General features: G+C 44.8%; 1 protein-coding gene and 1 long non-coding RNA gene across 4 annotated transcripts in view; both read right to left on the minus strand.

The window, feature by feature from the left end:
• Positions 1–350: 350 nt before the first annotated feature.
• Positions 351–4,840, minus strand: LOC118394927 (uncharacterized). The gene is made up of 5 exons (XR_004827838.1): positions 4,707–4,840; positions 4,404–4,516; positions 4,260–4,303; positions 551–696; positions 351–442 (listed from the first exon to the last, which is right to left on the minus strand). It is a non-coding gene; the product is annotated as an uncharacterized LOC118394927 (long non-coding RNA).
• Positions 4,841–8,161: 3,321 nt separating this feature from the next.
• atm (ATM serine/threonine kinase) overlaps positions 8,162–16,358 on the minus strand; it is a 52,414-nt gene continuing 44,217 nt past the window's right edge. For 2 of the 3 annotated variants that reach the window (XM_052519565.1, XM_052519557.1), the window contains exons 49-63: positions 16,120–16,337; positions 15,691–15,898; positions 15,363–15,488; positions 15,103–15,243; positions 14,800–14,938; positions 14,173–14,255; positions 13,823–13,963; positions 13,075–13,191; positions 12,602–12,751; positions 12,338–12,503; positions 12,143–12,229; positions 11,922–12,036; positions 11,745–11,808; positions 11,465–11,613; positions 8,162–8,720 (exon numbers count right to left, since the gene is read on the minus strand). In XM_052519565.1, coding sequence (XP_052375525.1) covers positions 8,537–8,720; positions 11,465–11,613; positions 11,745–11,808; positions 11,922–12,036; positions 12,143–12,229; positions 12,338–12,503; positions 12,602–12,751; positions 13,075–13,191; positions 13,823–13,963; positions 14,173–14,255; positions 14,800–14,938; positions 15,103–15,243; positions 15,363–15,488; positions 15,691–15,898; positions 16,120–16,337 — 2,088 coding nt within the window. In that variant the 3' untranslated portion in view covers positions 8,162–8,536. The remainder of the gene's footprint in view (positions 8,721–11,464; positions 11,614–11,744; positions 11,809–11,921; positions 12,037–12,142; positions 12,230–12,337; positions 12,504–12,601; positions 12,752–13,074; positions 13,192–13,822; positions 13,964–14,172; positions 14,256–14,799; positions 14,939–15,102; positions 15,244–15,362; positions 15,489–15,690; positions 15,899–16,119; positions 16,338–16,358) is intronic. The other variant, XM_052519558.1, reaches the window with a different exon arrangement.

The raw sequence follows: 16,358 nt of genomic DNA on the forward strand, positions 1-16,358 counted from the left end.
TTTCACCCAACTTATTGTGGGAAGCTTCTGGAAGGCTACCTGAAACGTTTGACCCAAGTTAAACAATTTAGAAGCAATGCTACCAAATACTAATTGAGTGTATGTAAACTTCTGACCCACTGGGAATGCAATGAAAGAAATAAATCATTCTCTCTATTATTCTGACATTTCACATTCTTAAAATAAAGTGGTGATCCTATCTGACCTAAAACAGAGAACTCTTACAAGGATTAAATGTCAGGAATTGTGAAAAACTCAGTTTAAATGTATTTGGATAAGGTGTATGTAAACATCCTACTTAAACTAATATATATGTTCTCATGATATTGCATAAATACGACTTACCACTAGAAACTGTGCTGCCAAACCCCTGAAATCCAGAATGTCTGGGGAGCAGTGAAGTCCAGCCCGACATTGGGCAAACACACAGGCCTTATTTGATCTGCATAGGAAAGAATGTCTGTGCTATGAGCTTAGCCATGAGAAAAATATTACCTGCATGAAGTGCTGAAATAGTCTGCTGAGAACAACAAGAGAATGTAAGTCCTACCATTCATCTGCAATGGTTGAATGAGTCTAATGAGGGCGACGTTGTTATTCCCAGTCTCTGTGTTGTAATCATGGGTGACAATGTGGCTCACTGAAGAACGGCCATGGCTGAAGTATGTAGATATTTGATTCCCAAATCCTGCATGTCTTCAGGATAAGAGTGACTGAAATGAAAGACAACTGAACCAGGATGCCACAGATTCAAAAGAATACGCTCAGAAGTGGACTGTGCTGGACATACCCAATGATATACACGACAGGTCAAACATTTTAGAATGTGAAATTCACACATTTAATGTCTTAATGTACTCTGAAATGAAAGCATAAAACAAATAAACAATTGGAGAATGGTTTTGTTTAACAAAATTGAACCAACATTTTTGCAGACATAACAGCCGAACACAGTCGTGGCATTCTTTCTACAATGGAAATCAAATATTGTTCGGAAAGTTCTTCCCAACAAATGTGTTGCACTTGTAGGTTGCTTTGCTTTCACCCTTCTGCCCCGTTCATCCCAAACCAGCTCAATGGGGGTTACGTCTGGAGACTGTGCTGGCCATTCCACGATTTGAAGCCTACCGTCTTGTTCTTTTCTTCTAAGGTAGTTCTGACATAGCCTGGAGGTATGTCCTGGGTCATTATCTTGCTGTAGGATGAACCCCATAGCCTGGAGGTACAGTGCCTTGCGAAAGTATTCGGCCCCCTTGAACTTTGCGACCTTATGCCACATTTCAGGCTTCAAACATAAAGATATAAAACTGTATTTTTTGTGAAGAATCAACAACAAGTGGGACACAATCATGAAGTGGAACGACATTTATTGGATATTTCAAACTTTTTTAACAAATCAAAAGCTGAAAAATTGGGCGTGCAAAATTATTCAGCCCCCTTAAGTTAATACTTTGTAGCGCCACCTTCTGCTGCGATTACAGCTGTAAGTCGCTTGGGGTATGTCTCTATCAGTTTTGCACATCGAGAGACTGACATTTTTTCCCATTCCTCCTTGCAAAACAGCTCGAGCTCAGTGAGGTTGGATGGAGAGCATTTGTGAACAGCAGTTTTCAGTTCTTTCCACAGATTCTCGATTGGATTCAGGTCTGGACTTTGACTTGGCCATTCTAACACCTGGATATGTTTATTTTTTAACCATTACATTGTAGATTTTGCTTTATGTTTTGGATCATTGTCTTGTTGGAAGACAAATCTCCGTCCCAGTCTCAGGTCTTTTGCAGACTCCATCAGGTTCTTCCAGAATGGTCCTGTATTTGGCTCCATCCATCTTCCCATCAATTTGAACCATCTTCCCTGTCCCTGCTGAAGAAAAGCAGGCCCAAACCATGATGCTGCCACCACCATGTTTGACAGTGGGGATGGTGTGTTCAGGGTGTTGCTTTTACGCCAAACATAACGTTTTGCATTGTTGCCAAAAAGTTAAATTTTGGTTTCATCTGACCAGAGCACCTTCTTCCACATGTTTGGTGTGTCTCCCAGGTGGCTTGTGGCAAACTTTAAACGACACTTTTTATGGATATCTTTAAGAAATGGCTTTCGTCTTGCCACTCTTCCATAAAGGCCAGATTTGTGCAATATACGACTGATTGTTGTCCTATGGACAGAGTCTCCCACCTCAGCTGTAGATCTCTGCAGTTCATCCAGAGTGATCATGGGCCTCTTGGCTGCATCTCTGATCAGTCTTCTCCTTGTATGAGCTGAAAGTTTAGAAGGACGGCCAGTTCTTGGTAGATTTGCAGTGGTCTGATACTCCTTCCATTTCAATATTATCGCTTGCACAGTGCTCCTTGGGATGTTTAAAGCTTGGGAAATCTTTTTGTATCCAAATCCGGCTTTAAACTTCTTCACAACAGTATCTCGGACCTGCCTGGTGTGTTCCTTGTTCTTCATGATGCTCTCTGCGCTTTTAACGGACCTCTGAGACTATCACAGTGCAGGTGCATTTATACGGAGACTTGATTACACACAGGTGGATTGTATTTATCATCATTAGTCATTTAGGTCAACATTGGATCATTCAGAGATCCTCACTGAACTTCTGGAGAGTTTGCTGCACTGAAAGTAAAGGGGCTGAATAATTTTGCACGCCCAATTTTTCAGTTTTTGATTTGTTAAAAAAGTTTGAAATATCCAATAAATGTCGTTCCACTTCATGATTGTGTCCCACTTGTTGTTGATTCTTCACAAAAAAATACAGTTTTATATATTTATGTTTAAAGCCTGAAATGTGGCAAAAGGTCGCAAAGTTCAAGGGGGCCGAATACTTTCGCAAGGCACTGTATGTCCTGGGTCATTATCTTGCTGTAGGATGAACCCCATAGCCTGGAGGTATGTTCTGGGTCATTATCTTGCTGTAGGATGAACCCCATAGCCTGGAGGTATGTTCTGGGTCATTATCTTGCTGTAGGATGAACCCCATAGCCTGGAGGTATGTTCTGGGTCATTGTCTTGCTGTAGGATGAACCCCATAGCCTGGAGGTATGTTCTGGGTCATTATCTTGCTGTAGGATGAACCCCATAGCCTGGAGGTATGTTCTGGGTCATTATCTTGCTGTAGGATGAACCCCATAGCCTGGAGGTATGTTCTGGGTCATTATCTTGCTGTAGGATGAACCCCATAGCCTGGAGGTATGTTCTGGGTCATTGTCTTGCTGTAGGATGAACCCCATAGCCTGGAGGTATGTCCTGGGTCATTATCTTGCTGTAGGATGAACCCCATAGCCTGGAGGTATGTCCTGGGTCATTATCTTGCTGTAGGATGAACCCCATAGCCTGGAGGTATGTCCTGGGTCATTATCTTGCTGTAGGATGAACCCCATAGCCTGGAGGTATGTCCTGGGTCATTATCTTGCTGTAGGATGAACCCCATAGCCTGGAGGTATGTTCTGGGTCATTATCTTGCTGTAGGATGAACCCCTGACCAACTAGGCATACACCAGAGGGTGTTGCAAGGCGCTGTGGTAGCGGTTTTGGTTAAGGGTGCCACTCACCCTTACTGAGACTGCCTGCAAGTCGTCATCTCTGGATTCAGTAAAAGAGCCCCAGACCATCACACTTCATCCTCCATGTTTGACAGATGGTGTCACACACTGTGGAACCATCCTTTCGCCTACTGAATGGCGCACAGAAACCCAGCGTCAAATGTTGATTAATCGATCCATAAGACCGTCGTCCAGTCTTCAGTAGTCCAATGGCAGTGCTTCGTGGCCCAGGCAAGCCTCTTCTTATTTTGCCATCTTAGCAGTGGCTTTCTTACTGCCACTCAACCTGTCAAACCTGCAGCTCGAAGTCTTCTCTTCACAGTTGAAACTGAGACTTGCTTACTTCAACCAGTGTTAAGAGGTGCTTGAAGCTGTTGTCCTGTGAGCCGCCTATCACGCAAGCTGTTGTCCTGTGAGCCGCCTATCACGCAAGCTGTTGTCCTGTGAGCCGCCTATCACGCAAGCTGTTGTCCTGTGAGCCGCCTATCACGCAAGCTGTTGTCCTGTGAGCCGCCTATCACGCAAGCTGTTGTCCTGTGAGCCGCCTATCACGCAAGCTGTTGACTCCCCCAAACTTGCCTCCTGGCACCCCACTACACGACTCAAATTGGAGACTACTCTGGTACCACAGTCTGGAGACAGAGGTTTATCAGGTGGTAACACTTTACATGAAGTTGCTCTATACCTATTTACTGAGAAAGTTACATAATGACTTACCTATGCACTTCAGGGTCACCCCATTAACACTGGGACAGGTTTCACTGAGAAGAGTAAAAGGAATCACAAAAATACAGATGGTGTTATCAAGAGTTTAACATTACATACCGTTATGAAATGTGATATGAAATGTGATTGGCTCACATTTTTTCACTGACGTGCCCGCAAGCTGTTGCATTATGGGTGTGTCAGGGCTTGATCCAGACTTCAGCATTAAGAATCCACTGGCATTTGTCAGCCAGATTTAACATGTGTCTCTGTGAACCCATAGCAAACAAATGAAATAAATGACCATAACACATGCTCACTGTTTTACATTCACGTTTACGCTTGCTTGACTATCTCACAATGCATATGGGGAAGATTACATTCTCTATACTATACCAATGGGCATAAATATAAAAACAAAATAAATCTCAATCTGAATCTAGATACAGTATGTCTTACCTGCTGTATCCTAAACACTGTCAGGCTGCCTTCCCATGGTGATCAGCCCATCCATCTGAGCACACCGTCCTCCACGATCCAATGTCAGACAAATAGGCTTGCAGAAGAAAACTGGAGCCACACAGCCTCACTGTAGAAAAACAAATAGCACAACACACAATGTTAAGTACAAGAGCAAAAACAAACAGAAGTAGACACACAGTACCTGTACAGTAAAATGTCCCAGCCAGGTCTTTGTCAGGGCAGATGACAAGAGGTCTGAATGGGTAAAGGTAAAGCATCCGAAAACCTATCCATCTTCAAAAGAGTACCTCGTTTGAACCTTCTAGCGAAAATAAAATTAAATAACCTCACACTTACTGTTGTACTTGCCTTTCTTGCACGAACACTAACGCTTCTCTTTTCTTATTAGCTACGATTTTGCTGATAAACTTTTCTTAATCAAGCAGCTAACTTACAATCCCTGATGTAGTTGTTATACTACCTTGAGGGTAATGCACTGACTGTAAAATCTTCTAAATGACCAAAATGTAATGTAAAAATGGATTCTTACAACACTGAGCTTCATCCTGCCCTGCTGGACAGTCTCTTACCCCATCACACCAGAGACTGCCTGACACAGCGACCATCACCACATGCAACCCCACGCGCACAGATGGAGGACAATGAAGGGTGAGGTTAAGGATGGTCAGAAGGGAACAAGTTAATTCATCAAATTGATGTGAATGAAGTGCACCTACACTACATGACCAAAAGTATGTGGACACATGCTCGTTGAACATCTCATTCCAAAATCATGGGTGTTAATATGGCATTGGTCCCCCCTTTGCTGCTATAACAGCCTCCACTCTTCTTTGAAGGCGTTCCACTAAACGTTGGAACATTAGTGAGGTCGGACACTGATGTTGGGCGATAAGGCCTAGTTCAGCCTGCATTCCAATTCATCCCAAAGGTGTTTGATGGGTTGAGGTCAGGGCTCTGGGCTCCACACTAAATCGACAAATAATTTCTGTATGGACCTCGTTTTGTGCACGGGGGCATTACCATGCTGAAACAGGAAAGGGCCTTCCACAAACTGTTGCCACAAAGTTGGAAGCTCAGAATCATCTACAATTTCATTATATGCTGTAGCATTAAGATTTCCCTTCACAACTAAGAGGCCTAGCCCAAACCATTATTCCTCCTCCACCAAATGTTACAGTTGGCACTATGCATTGGGGCAAGTAGCGTTCTCCTGGCATCCGCCAAACCCAGATTTGCCAGTCGGACTGCCAGATGGTGAAGTGTTATTCATCACTCCAGAGAACTAGTTTCCACTGCTCCAGAGTCCAATGGCTGCGAGCTTTACACCACTGCCCGACGCTTGGCATTGCGCATGGTGATTTTATGCTTGTGTGCGGCTTCTCGGCCATGGAAAACCATTTCATGAAGCTCCCGACGAACAGTTGTTCTGCTGAAGTTCCTTCCAGAGACACTATGGAACACGGTAGTGAGTGTTGCAACCAAGGACAGACAACGTTTACGTACTTCAGCACTCGGCGGTCCCGTTCTGTGAGCTTGTGTGGCCTAACACTTCGAGGTTGAGCCGTTGTTGCTCCTCGACATTTCCACTTCACAATAACGGCACACACAGTTGACCGTGGCACCTCTAGCAGGGCAGAAATGTGTTGAACTGACTTATTGGAAAGGTGCAGTGGTGGAAAAAGTACACAATTGTCATACTTGAGTAAACGTAAGGAAACCTTAATAGAAAATGACTCAAGTAAAAGTAAAAGTCACCCAGTAAAAATACTGCTTGAGTAAAAGTTTCTGGATTTAAATCTACTTAAGTATCAAAATTAAATGTAATTGCTAAAATATAATTAAGAATCAAAAGTAAAAGTAATTTAACATTCCTTATGTTCAACAAAACACAGCACGATTTCCTTGTTTAAAAAAAAAAACGTACAGATAGCCAGGGGCACACTCCAAAACTCATTTACTCCAAAAGACATTTACAAGCATTCGTGTTTAGTGAGTCTGCAGGATAAGAGGCAGTAGGGAGGACCAGGGATGTTGAGGCAGTAGGGAGGACCAGGGATGTTGAGGCAGTAGGGAGGACGGACCAAGGATGTTGAGGCAGTAGGGAGGACCAGGGATGTTGAGGCAGTAGGGAGGACCAGGGATGTTGAGGCAGTAGGGAGGACCAGGGATGTTGAGGCAGTAGGGAGGACCAAGGATGTTGAGGCAGTAGGGAGGACCAGGGATGTTGAGGCAGTAGGGAGGACCAGGGATGTTGAGGCAGTAGGGAGGACCAGGGATGTTGAGGCAGTAGGGAGGACCAGGGATGTTGAGGCAGTAGGGAGGACCAGGGATGTTGAGGCAGTAGGGAGGACCAGGGATGTTGAGGCAGTAGGGAGGACCAGGGATGTTGAGGCAGTAGGGAGGACCAGGGATGTTGAGGCAGTAGGGAGGACCAGGGATGTTGAGGCAGTAGGGAGGACCAGGGATGTTGAGGCAGTAGGGAGGACCAGGGATGTTGAGGCAGTAGGGAGGACCAGGGATGTTGAGGCAGTAGGGAGGACCAGGGATGTTGAGGCAGTAGGGAGGACCAGGGATGTTGTCTTGATTCGTGTGAATTGGACCGTCTTCCTGTCCTGCTAACCATTTGAAATGTAACGAGTGCTTTTATGCGTCAGGCAAAATGTATGTAGTAAAAAATACATTCTCTATAGGAATGTAGTTAAGTAAAAGTAGTCAAAAATATACATAGTAAAAGTACAGATCCCCCCCCAAAAAAACAAATTTAAGTACTAAAAGTATTTAAATTAAATAATTGAAAGTATTTTAACTGAAGTATTTTATACCACTGGAAAGGTGGCATCCTATGACGGTGCCACACTGAAAGTCACTGAGCTATTCAGTAAGGCCATTCTATTGGGGCTGTGTGCCCGATTTTATACACCTGTCAGCAACGGGTGTGGCTGAAATAGGCGAATCTACTAATTTGAAGGGGTGTCCACATACCTTTGTATATATAGTGTATATATATAGTGTATATAGTGTGTGTTTTAGGGTAGAGACCAAATGAGGGAAAACACTATTACTTACAGTAGTATCCAAGCAAGATCCCAGCAACCAATAGGAGGAGAACACTGATGACCGTGGTCATTAAGTACTTGATGCGCCTGTCCCTCACACCTGAAACAGGTTAAGGTATATGGACGAATTCCTCTACATTCTTCTTCAACATAACATCAAAGACTACTAAAAAAAGTTGTAATTTTTTTTGTTTGTTGCTTAATTACAATACCACATTAGTCTGACAGGAAGAGGAACAAATGTATACTGGTAACAAGGTAGAGGCAGTGCTATCAGGGGGAGGTGCAGGGCCCAGTTCATGTACAAACTGGGGTAGTTCCTCCGCAGATGGTTTGAGAGGAGGGGATCTCCCGAGTCAATTAAATCTCCTGATCTCCTGAATCAATTATCTTTATTATCTTACATGTCAGCTATTTACTACCATCCAATGGTACAATGAACATATTCAAGAACAACCATTTTTCACTTCAAGTGACCCAAAACATTTGAATTTATATATCATTTGACACTTGATACAAAGAATTTAGAGCAACACAAGAAAACAAGTCATTTACATCTTGCATTAGATACCTAATAATTGATTACAGTCTATTGAGTGCAGAAAGCTAAAATATCATCTGTGATTGATAAGGAAGCACATGGTGCATCAAGTATGTCAAAGCATAAACATTCATTATTCATACATAGTATTTTGTAGAAAGCGGACTAAGATTGACCCAGGCCCCCTGGTTTCTCCCAGTATGTTAGACCTAGACCCAGGCCTGCCAGCCGGGGAAGAGGCGGCTGAGATTGTTAGGGTCCATGGCCTGCTGGATGAGGAGGTTGACCTGCCCTCCTACACTGAGCACCCTGCCATCCTCCACCCCCTTCAGCTTCTCCTGCAGCCGCAGCAGCACGCGCTCCGCCACCTTGTTGAAGCTCTGGCTATCACTGCTGAGAGAGAAGAGACATCATATTGTGCAGCCAATATATGAGATTCGTTAAAAATGTTTATAGCACAAATGTAAATGACCAACACCAAGCCTTGCCACATGATTTTCTTTAACGAGTCCGACGCGAAGGATATACTGCTTTCTCTGGAACGGGCCCAAATCCCTGTCATTTGTGTGAAGAAAAGACAGAGAAAAAGGGGGCGGAGGTCGGGTTGCCTTCTATTGGCCAACGTGCAGTCATTGGGGGAAAAAATGGATGATATACGAGCAAGACTATCCTACCAACGGGACATTAAAAACTGCAATATCTTATGTTTCACAGAGTCGTGGCTGAACGATGACATGGATAATATAGAGCGGGCGGGATCTTCCATGCATCGGCAGAACAGAGAAGCTGCGTCTGGTAAGACGAGGGGCGGCAGTGTGTGTCCATTTGTCATTAACGGCTGGTGCGCGATGTCTAATATTAAAGAAGTAAAGGTATTGCTCGCCTGAGTACCTTATAATATAATAATAATATATGCCATTTAGCGGACGCTTTTATCCAAAGCGACTTACAGTCATGTGTGCATACATTCTACGTATGGGTGGTCCCGGGAATCGAACCCACTACCCTGGCGTTACAAGCGCCATGCTCTACCAACTGAGCTACAGAAGGACCACGTCCTTATGATAAGCTGTAGACATCACTATCTACCAAGAGAGTTGTCATCTATATTATTCGTAGCAGTCTATTTACCACCACAAACCGATGCTGGCACTAAGACCACATTCAACCAGCTGTATAAGACCATAAGCAAACAACAAAATGCTTGTGACAGGGGACTTCAATGCAGGTAAGTGGTCAGATGACGCAGATGCTATGCTAAAGGACTGTTTTGCTAGCACAGACTGGAATGTCCAGGATTCATCCAATGGCATTGAGGAGTATACCACCTCAGTCATCGGCTTCATCAATAAGTGCATTGACGACGTCGTCCCCACAATGACCGTACGTACATATTCCAACCAGAAGCCATGGATTACAGGCAACATCCGTATCGAGCTAAAGTCTAGAGCTGCCGCATTCAAGGAGTGGGATACTAATCCGGATGTTTATAAGAAATCCCGCTATGCCCTCAGACGAACCATCAAACAGGCAAAGCATCAATACAGGATTAAGATTGAATCCTACTACACCGGCTCTAACGCTCGTCAGATGTTACAGGGCTTGAAAACTATTACGGATTACAAAAGGGAAACCCAGCCACGAGCTGCCAAGTGACGCGAGCCTACCAGACGAGCTAAATGCCTTATATGATCGCTTCGAGGCAAGCAACACTGAAGCATGCATGAGTTCACCAGCCAACACCAGACAACTGTGTAATAACTCTCTCAGTTGCCGATGTGAGTAAGACCTTTAAACAGGTCAACATTCACAAAGCTGCGGGCCAGACGGATTACCAGGGCGTGTACTCAAAGCATGCGTTGACCAACTGGCAAGTCTTCACTGACATTTTCAACCTCTCCCTGACGGAGTCTGTAATACCTACATGTTTCAAGCACACCACAATAGTCCCTGTGCCCAAGGAAGCGAAGGTAACCAGCCGTAGCACTCACGTCGGTAGCCATGAAGTGCTTTGAAAGACTGCTCATGACTCACATCAACAGCATCATCCAGAATACCCTAGAACCACTCCAATTTGCATACCGCCCCAACATATACACAGATGACGCAATTTCAATCGCACTCCACACTGCTCTTTCCCACCTGTCCACAAGGAACACCTATGTGAGAATGCTGTTCATTGACTACAGCTCAGCGTTCAACACCATAGTGTCCACAAAACTCATCACTAAGCAAAGGACTCTGGGACTAAACACCTCCCTCTGCAACTGGATCCTGCCACGCTGATCCTCAACACTGGGGCTCGTCAGGGGTGTGTGATTAGTCCCCTCCTGTACTCCCTTGTTCACCCACGACTGCGTGGCCAAACATGACTCCAACACCATCCTTAAGTTTGCTGACAACAAAACAGTGGTAGGCCTGATTACCGACAACAATGTGACAGCCTATAGGGAGGAGGTCAGTGACCTGGCAGTGTGGTGCCAGGACAACAACCTCTCCCTCACTGTGAGCCAGACAAAGGAGCTGATTGTGGACTACAGGAAAAGGAAGGCCGAACAGGTCCCCATTAACATCGACTGGGCTGTACTGGAGCGGGTCGAGAGTGTGTCCACATCACCAATGAACTATCATGGTCCAAACACACCAAGACAGTCGTGAAGAGGGCACGAAAACATATTTTCCCCCTCAGGAGACTGAAAAGATTTGGCATGGGTCCCCAGATAGTCACTTTACCCCTACCTACATGTACAAATTACCGTGACTAACCTGTATCCCCACACATTGACTCTGTACAGGTACCACCTGTATATAGCCTCGTTATTGTTATTTTATTGTGTTACTTTTTATTAGTTTTTACTTTAGTTTATTTGGTAAATATTTTCTTAACTCTTTCTTGAACTGCATTGTTAGTTAAGGGCTTGTAAGTAAGTATGACACTAAGGTCTACTATACCTGTTGTACTCAGCGCATGTGACAAATAAAGTTTCATTTGATTGTTCAAAGGCATGTGGAGGGTTTGGTGAGTAACATCAGGACTGAGACAGGACTGAGTGTACTCTCCTCAGGCATATTCCATTTGATGGTATACTAGTAGACAGAGACCCCTGATGTAAGGGGTTTATAGTACTGAAGAGTACCTGGACTTGCGGTGGGCCTCCAAGATGTCTCCCCCCAGTGTAGAGTTGAGCGTGGACTGGAGCTCAGCCTGCTCATCATGCTGCTGCTGCAGGTAGAAGGCCTTGAGAGGGTTCATGGTCCAGTCAAACAGAGGGTCGTACAGCAGTACCTGCACCACAGGGCAAAGGTACAGCAGGAGTTATCACATAAACATGTAATGAACATACACTCCATGCTCACATACAGACATTGAGTGAATGGGAACAGTATTTGTGCGTGTGTATATGTTTGTGTTTATACCTCTACAATAGTCAGCAAGGCCTCTTGAGAACTTCTCATGACCTCCATGGTCTTCTCACAGCATCTGAATGGTAGAGATGAACACAGTAAAAATTATATCCTGATTTTTAAAAATTAGCTTGAATAAAATCCATCCAGATCTATCTCCATTGGGATTGGGTCTCGTTGTCTGCTCACCTTCTGAAAACGCCCTCCACCCCCGTTATGCCCATCCCATCCACAATATCTCTGGATAGCCTGAAGGGAACCGTCTCAGGAGTTGGGAGAATCTTGCCCTGTTCAAACGCTACACCTGAAGAGAGATAAACGCATTACACCAAATACCTAACCCAAAATGTTCTCAAGACACGTTCCTCAAATGTTAACTCAGACACAGCTATTTGGAGTATCCTCCTTACCCAAATCAATATGCACCAGTTCAGCTGTCTGTTCGTCTATAAGGATGTTCTGAATGTGCCTATCCCCCAGTCCAACAATGTAGCCCACTGAGGAGAACAAACACAGAAACAAAGGAATCAGATGAATAGCCAAATAAAATTGTGTAGGTATGGTAATTATTGTATTGTGGAGAGCAGAGGTGATGGTGTTTGTACCGATGGAGGAAGTGGCCACACTGCGAGTGTAGGCCAGCCGTTTTTCCAGCCACACTGCCGGGTCCAGGAATCGCTCCATGCAGAAGTACCGGAAGACAGGCCGGAAGTTCTGACACACCTCACTGAAAGCCTGGGTCTTCCCACCGGAACCAAGCCTCTGAGACTCCTACAGTAAAAACAATATGTTACTACGACATTACAGTACAGTACTACACAATTCAGCCATCAAGGGACTAAGAATGAATGAGTCAAAGTGAGACTCACCATCATCTTTTTCCGGCAGGTTATGCTGGTCCAGTCTTGGGGGCAGAAGCGTGTGTGAGCGCCCTTTTGGGGGTCTATGAGGAAATCCCCTATAGGGACGGTCCCCGAGCACCACTCTAGAACCCCACTACGCTGGGAGAAGGGCACCACCTGGGGGCAGAGACAGGGGCCTCAATCACTCCCATCCACCAAAATTGATAACAACTCCTTAAGAATATTTGTGTCACATTATTTTTTTATTTTTTTACATATAACATAACAATGATATGATGAGAAAGAGCAAACAAAGTCATTTAACAGAAGCTCATCTCTTGTCTGTGAAATGTTAAGTTGTCTATTGTGCAAGTAGATTTATTTATTTTTATTAAAAAACGTACCCCCCTCCCAAAATAGAAACTCTTCTACAGAGCAATTTACAGTACCGGCAAATGTTTTTAAATAAGTTGAGCTGTGAGACTGGGGCAGTGACTGACCTTGTAGCGTCTGATGTTGAGTTTCCTCTTGCGTGTCTCAGTGTTGCGCTGCAGCAGCATAGAACACATGTGAAACACCTGCTGCATTACAGCATCCTGCCGCAGATCATCCTGGCCCTGAGGATACAGAGGGGCAAAGGTCACAGGGGGTAACAAACTACATAATATCAAAATAAAACACTACACCGGAACTGACCAATTCTCTATAGGGTTTGTGTGATGGGTGCACTGCCACATGCTATGTTGAGTGAATTTACCAAAAAAGAACATCAGAAAACAGTCTAATATACCAAATCTTTTTTTTTCAGGGCCATCAGGTAAGAAATTCAAGACTGATTCCTTCTTGGCATTTTCCATGAGCTAATCTGTTATTTCATCATGAAACTCCAACATCTTAACTGTGAATTTATTAGACTGGGAGTGACACGTTTTCCAGCAAATAAACAAAAAGTGAACAGTTCCCTAAAGAACGCACTCATGAAGAACAAAGCACTGGATAGTGTTTATTTTGTTAGACTAGAAACATAGGGGATCAATAATTACCCTCAGGCCAACATGGACAATAACTGAACCCACAACAGAACCTCAAGTCCTCTATTGTCTTTCACATGGCTTAGGTACACAAGGCAGTGGATTTCCCTTCAAAGGGTCGGGAAATGCTTTGAATTACATTGAACACACAGTTTACTCACACAATGACTTGCAAGGGGAACAGCGATATAAATCTATGGTTCACAGTTCATCTCACCTTGACCAGTTGTCGTCTGATCTTCCCGTCTGATCCCACACAGTCAATGATCTTGGGCAGGTTGACCCCTCCGGCCAGGTGAAAGTGAGGCTTGAAGGACTTGATGGTCACCAGGTTGTCATATTTACCCGAGGGGTCCACCTGTTAACACAGAGACCAATATGGACACAAGTCCTTCTTACATACATCCCTTTTCAAAGCACGCCATGGGTGTGACATGGTATATACATACATTACAGTGCAAATACTATACAAACTGGCTGCAAAACATCCTATTGCATAACGAAAATCCCCTTACGTCAGGTGATAGACTAGCGAGGGATCCACAGATGATCAAACCCATTCTCTACCTTGATCTCCATTGTAGGAATGATGACATCATCTAGGTTCTTTATCTGCATGATGGGCTGGTCAGAGGGGATGAGGATGGCTTCTACAGAGGAACACAAGGTACAGTAACTTCACAAACACATTAGCATGTGGTAAAAACTAGGTAGTGATTCATGAAGGTGGTTGTGTTTCTTTATTTTATTTAGGTAAGTTGAAAGAAAATATTCTCATTTACAGCAACGACCTGGGGAATAGTTACAGGGGAGAGGAGGGGGATGAATGATCCAATTGGAAGCAGGGAATGATTAGAAACTCCATGACGGTATGAGGGCCAGGACACCGGGGTTAACACCCATACTCTTACGATAAGTGCCATGGAATCTTTTAATGGCCACATAGTCAGGACACCCGTTTAATGTCTCATCCAAACTGCAGAGGGCAATGTCCCCAATCACTGCCCTGGGATTTTATTTTTATACCAGAGGAAAGAATGCCTCCTACTGGCCCTCCAACACCACTTCCAGCAACATCAGGTATCTCATTCAGGGAGTGACCAGGACCAACCCTGCTTCAGAGGCAAGTCAGCAGTGGGACACAGGGTGACATGCTGTGTTCAGTGCTGTAAGGAGTGTGCCATTGTCACTCACTTTTCTCTGTCTTGTGTCGACTGGCGTCCATGTAGGCCAGAGTGATGTAGGCATCACAGAGGACCTCTATGCCTCTGATCATCTGGGCTCTCTTCTTCCTGATCTTCTTCATTATCCCCTGGGCCACCTCAGACCGCTCCTACAAGACATCACAACTTTCCTTCATTCTCACGCGACACACACTAAAAACAAACTCAGTTCCTAAGAGAATTCCAACAAGACAGTAACAGGTCATGCACACAGTAAAGAGACCCAGTTCTCTATTTCTTTTATTGGCAGTGTTTAGATAGGTATTGGGCTTACCAGGTCCAGTTGGGAGGAATGGCGCGGGGTGCTCTTGGACAGGCGGCTGCGGGAGAAGCTCTCGTCCTTGTTAGCGTTGACCAGAGCAAGGATGATGAAGAGGGTGTGGTGGGGGTGCTCCAGACACGACAGGCAGATCAGCTGTGTTGGATGGATGGATGAACAGATGGATGGATGGATGGAAACATGCTAAGCTGAGGAAGACAACTCTATAGTTCAAACAGACTTCTGTTGCCTATTGAAACATATTGAAGTCTCACCTCATTGAGAACACCATAGAAGCCCACATCCTCTGCCACTGTAGAGGACATTTTGGTCCCCATGCGGGCAGCCAACTGGTACATGAGAGGCAGAAACTTATAGGACGGGATCCTGTTCACACCTCCCTGAAGCACAAGAAATAGTCAAACAAATTGTAGTTGCTCTCATCTGAATGGGAAGACACACTAATGCCAGGTAGCCTGGGATCCAAACAGAGAGATTTCAGTTTGGAATGGAGCCCAGACTAATCAAATAGTGCAACAAACAATATTGTATAAATGTAGTAAGTGTTTGGTGATATTAGTTAGTGTGATATCACTAACTCACCTTCATCATGTCATTGACTGTCTTGACGTCAGCGTTCTCCAGCCACAGTGAGGCCAGGCGGAACACCCAGGTGTCGTGCTCCTCACCCTGCTCAAGACAATGGATGTAGTTCTCCACAGCCTTACACAGGAACCTCCTTCTGTCAGCCTGCAGGTTGGACAGAGCTCTCTCATCCAGCTCCAACTCCCTCTGCACCTTCACTGTGTACCTGGGAGAAACAGGGAGAGGGAGTTGGAATATCATACACACACACAGTAGGTATTGAACAGAGAGGACAGTGGAAAATAAAATCGTCACAACAGCCTGGAGGCAACTCTCTTTCAGCATCTGTCACCTACACTCAGCCGGTGTAGAACCTGCATAAAACAAGCTGATTCAAAACCACACAAGGTTAACAGTGTTCTTATCTGCTGTGAGTTTGTGTCTGACCTGTTGGTGCTGACCTTGCGCTCCCTCATCAAGTCCACCTCCTCCTTGGCCTTCTCCAGCAGAGCCTGTTTGTTCTCAAACTCAGATGACTTCATGTAGTTATCAATGCCCTGGTACTGGGCATCTGAGAACCTGGCCAGGGACAGGAAGGCCTGCGTCCTCTGGCTCTGCAGCTTGGTGTCTGAACCTATTGCATGGCCCTCGATCACAACCACTGCCTACAGGAGGTCAAACACACA

Source organism: Oncorhynchus keta, chromosome 1, assembly GCF_023373465.1.
Source record: "Oncorhynchus keta strain PuntledgeMale-10-30-2019 chromosome 1, Oket_V2, whole genome shotgun sequence".
NCBI classification, from domain to species: Eukaryota; Metazoa; Chordata; class Actinopteri; order Salmoniformes; family Salmonidae; genus Oncorhynchus; species Oncorhynchus keta.